At 42.4% G+C, this 1,627-nt stretch overlaps 1 protein-coding gene across 1 annotated transcript; it reads left to right on the top strand.

Moving 5' to 3' along the window:
- The first annotated feature begins 344 nt into the window (after window positions 1-344).
- LOC134374594 (olfactory receptor 52M1-like) lies at window positions 345-1,289 on the top strand. The gene has a single exon (XM_063092406.1). The coding sequence runs from the start codon at window positions 345-347 to the stop codon at window positions 1,287-1,289; it is 945 nt and encodes a 314-aa protein (XP_062948476.1).
- The last annotated feature ends 338 nt before the right edge of the window (window positions 1,290-1,627 follow it).

Raw genomic sequence — 1,627 nt, 5'->3', positions numbered from 1 at the left:
AACTGCTCAATAAATATTTGTTGAATTAGGTAGAAGTATGGCTAGAGGGAGTGTCTTTTTACTAGAAATGAAAGGACAAGGTAATTTATATGTCCCTGTAATACTACAAAATACTGCTTCAATTATTTTTCTGTACTTTTAAACACTAAATTTGGAATGTTGTTACTAATTTTACTAAGCTGGCCCTAAATACACCACATTATGAATTTGATATGTTTCCACAACAGCTAATTAAAGGTCCTCCTGAACAAATCTCCATATTTTTCAGCATCTGGTTGTGAGTATCTTGGCATACCAACTTTATTTTCACAAGAACTGACAGAAAGCAAGGGGGAAAAGTTATCATGCCTCCTCTCAACACTTCTCGTCCCTCTCCTGTCACCTTTTTGCTGATGGGCATCCCAGGACTGGAGCACCTGCATGTCTGGATTGGGATTCCATTCTGCTCTATGTATGTGGTGGCTGTCGTGGGGAATGTCACCATCCTGGCCGTGGTGAGGGCAGAACGCAGCCTCCACGAGCCCATGTTCCTCTTTCTGTGCATGCTCTCAGTCACTGACCTGGTCCTCTCCACATCCACAATGCCCCGCATGCTCTGCCTCTTCTGGCTCGGAGCCCATGACATCACCTTTGATGCATGTCTGGCCCAAATGTTCTTCATCCACAGCTTTACTACCATGGAGTCAGGCTTCTTTCTGGCCATGGCCATTGACCGCTATGTGGCCATCTGTGACCCACTGCACCATGCCACCTTTCTCACTCACACTCGAATCACCATAATAGGTATCATCGTGGTGGTTTGGGGCATAGCCTTCTTTTCTCCACACCCCATCCTGCTCAAGCAGCTGCCCTACTGCAGAACACGAATCATTGCCCACACCTACTGTGAGTTCATGGCTGAGGTGAAGCTGGCGTGTGCAGACACAAGGTCCACAACACGTTACAGCCTCAGTGTGGCTTCCATCATTGGTTCCTGTGATGCTGTCCTCATTGCTGTATCCTATGCCTTCATCCTCCGCTCTGTGTTCCGCCTGCCATCCCGAGAAGCTAGCTTTGAGGCTCTGGGCACGTGTGGCTCCCATGTCTGTGTCATTCTTGTTTTCTATTCCACAGCAGGATTTTCCATATTCACTCACCGTTTTGGGAAAAATGTGCCTGCACATGTTCATATTTTTATTGCAAATATGTACCTTTTGGTGCCCCCTTTTCTCAACCCCATCGTGTATGGAGTAAGGACCAAGAAAATAGGAGAGCATGTTCTTAAGGTAATAAGGGTCAAAGCTGCTTGATTTTAGTTGGATAAATAGAGAAGACAGTTTCAGATAAATAGAAATGGAAGAAATTATGGAGGAAAAATAATTGTTCTAACTCCTACATGCTGAATTGCATTCCAATTGAAAATTCTTTTATTTACCACATTATTTAGTATATTTGACAATTCTAACTCAATAAATTATTTTAGTTCTTTAATTTATTAAATATTGGTGAACAAGTTGTTAATCTCTAGCTATGTACATTTTGAGGTAGTTGCAACAGGGAATGAAGCAAGTGGAAGGAGGAAAAAATCCAAGATATTTAAGGAAAAAAAGATTCTCTGGAGAACTCTATGTTGAATAATATATAGATG

Source organism: Cynocephalus volans, chromosome 4 (assembly GCF_027409185.1).
Source record: "Cynocephalus volans isolate mCynVol1 chromosome 4, mCynVol1.pri, whole genome shotgun sequence".
NCBI lineage: Eukaryota > Metazoa > Chordata > Mammalia > Dermoptera > Cynocephalidae > Cynocephalus > Cynocephalus volans.
The sequence above is the reverse complement of the archived record's forward strand: the minus strand, read 5'-3'. Positions and strand labels throughout refer to the sequence as shown.

Bases quoted from the DNA above. Each gene is read 5' to 3' on its own strand.
- LOC134374594 (XM_063092406.1), top strand. From the start codon at position 345: ATGCCTCCTCTCAACACTTCTCGTCCCTCTCCTGTCACCTTTTTGCTG.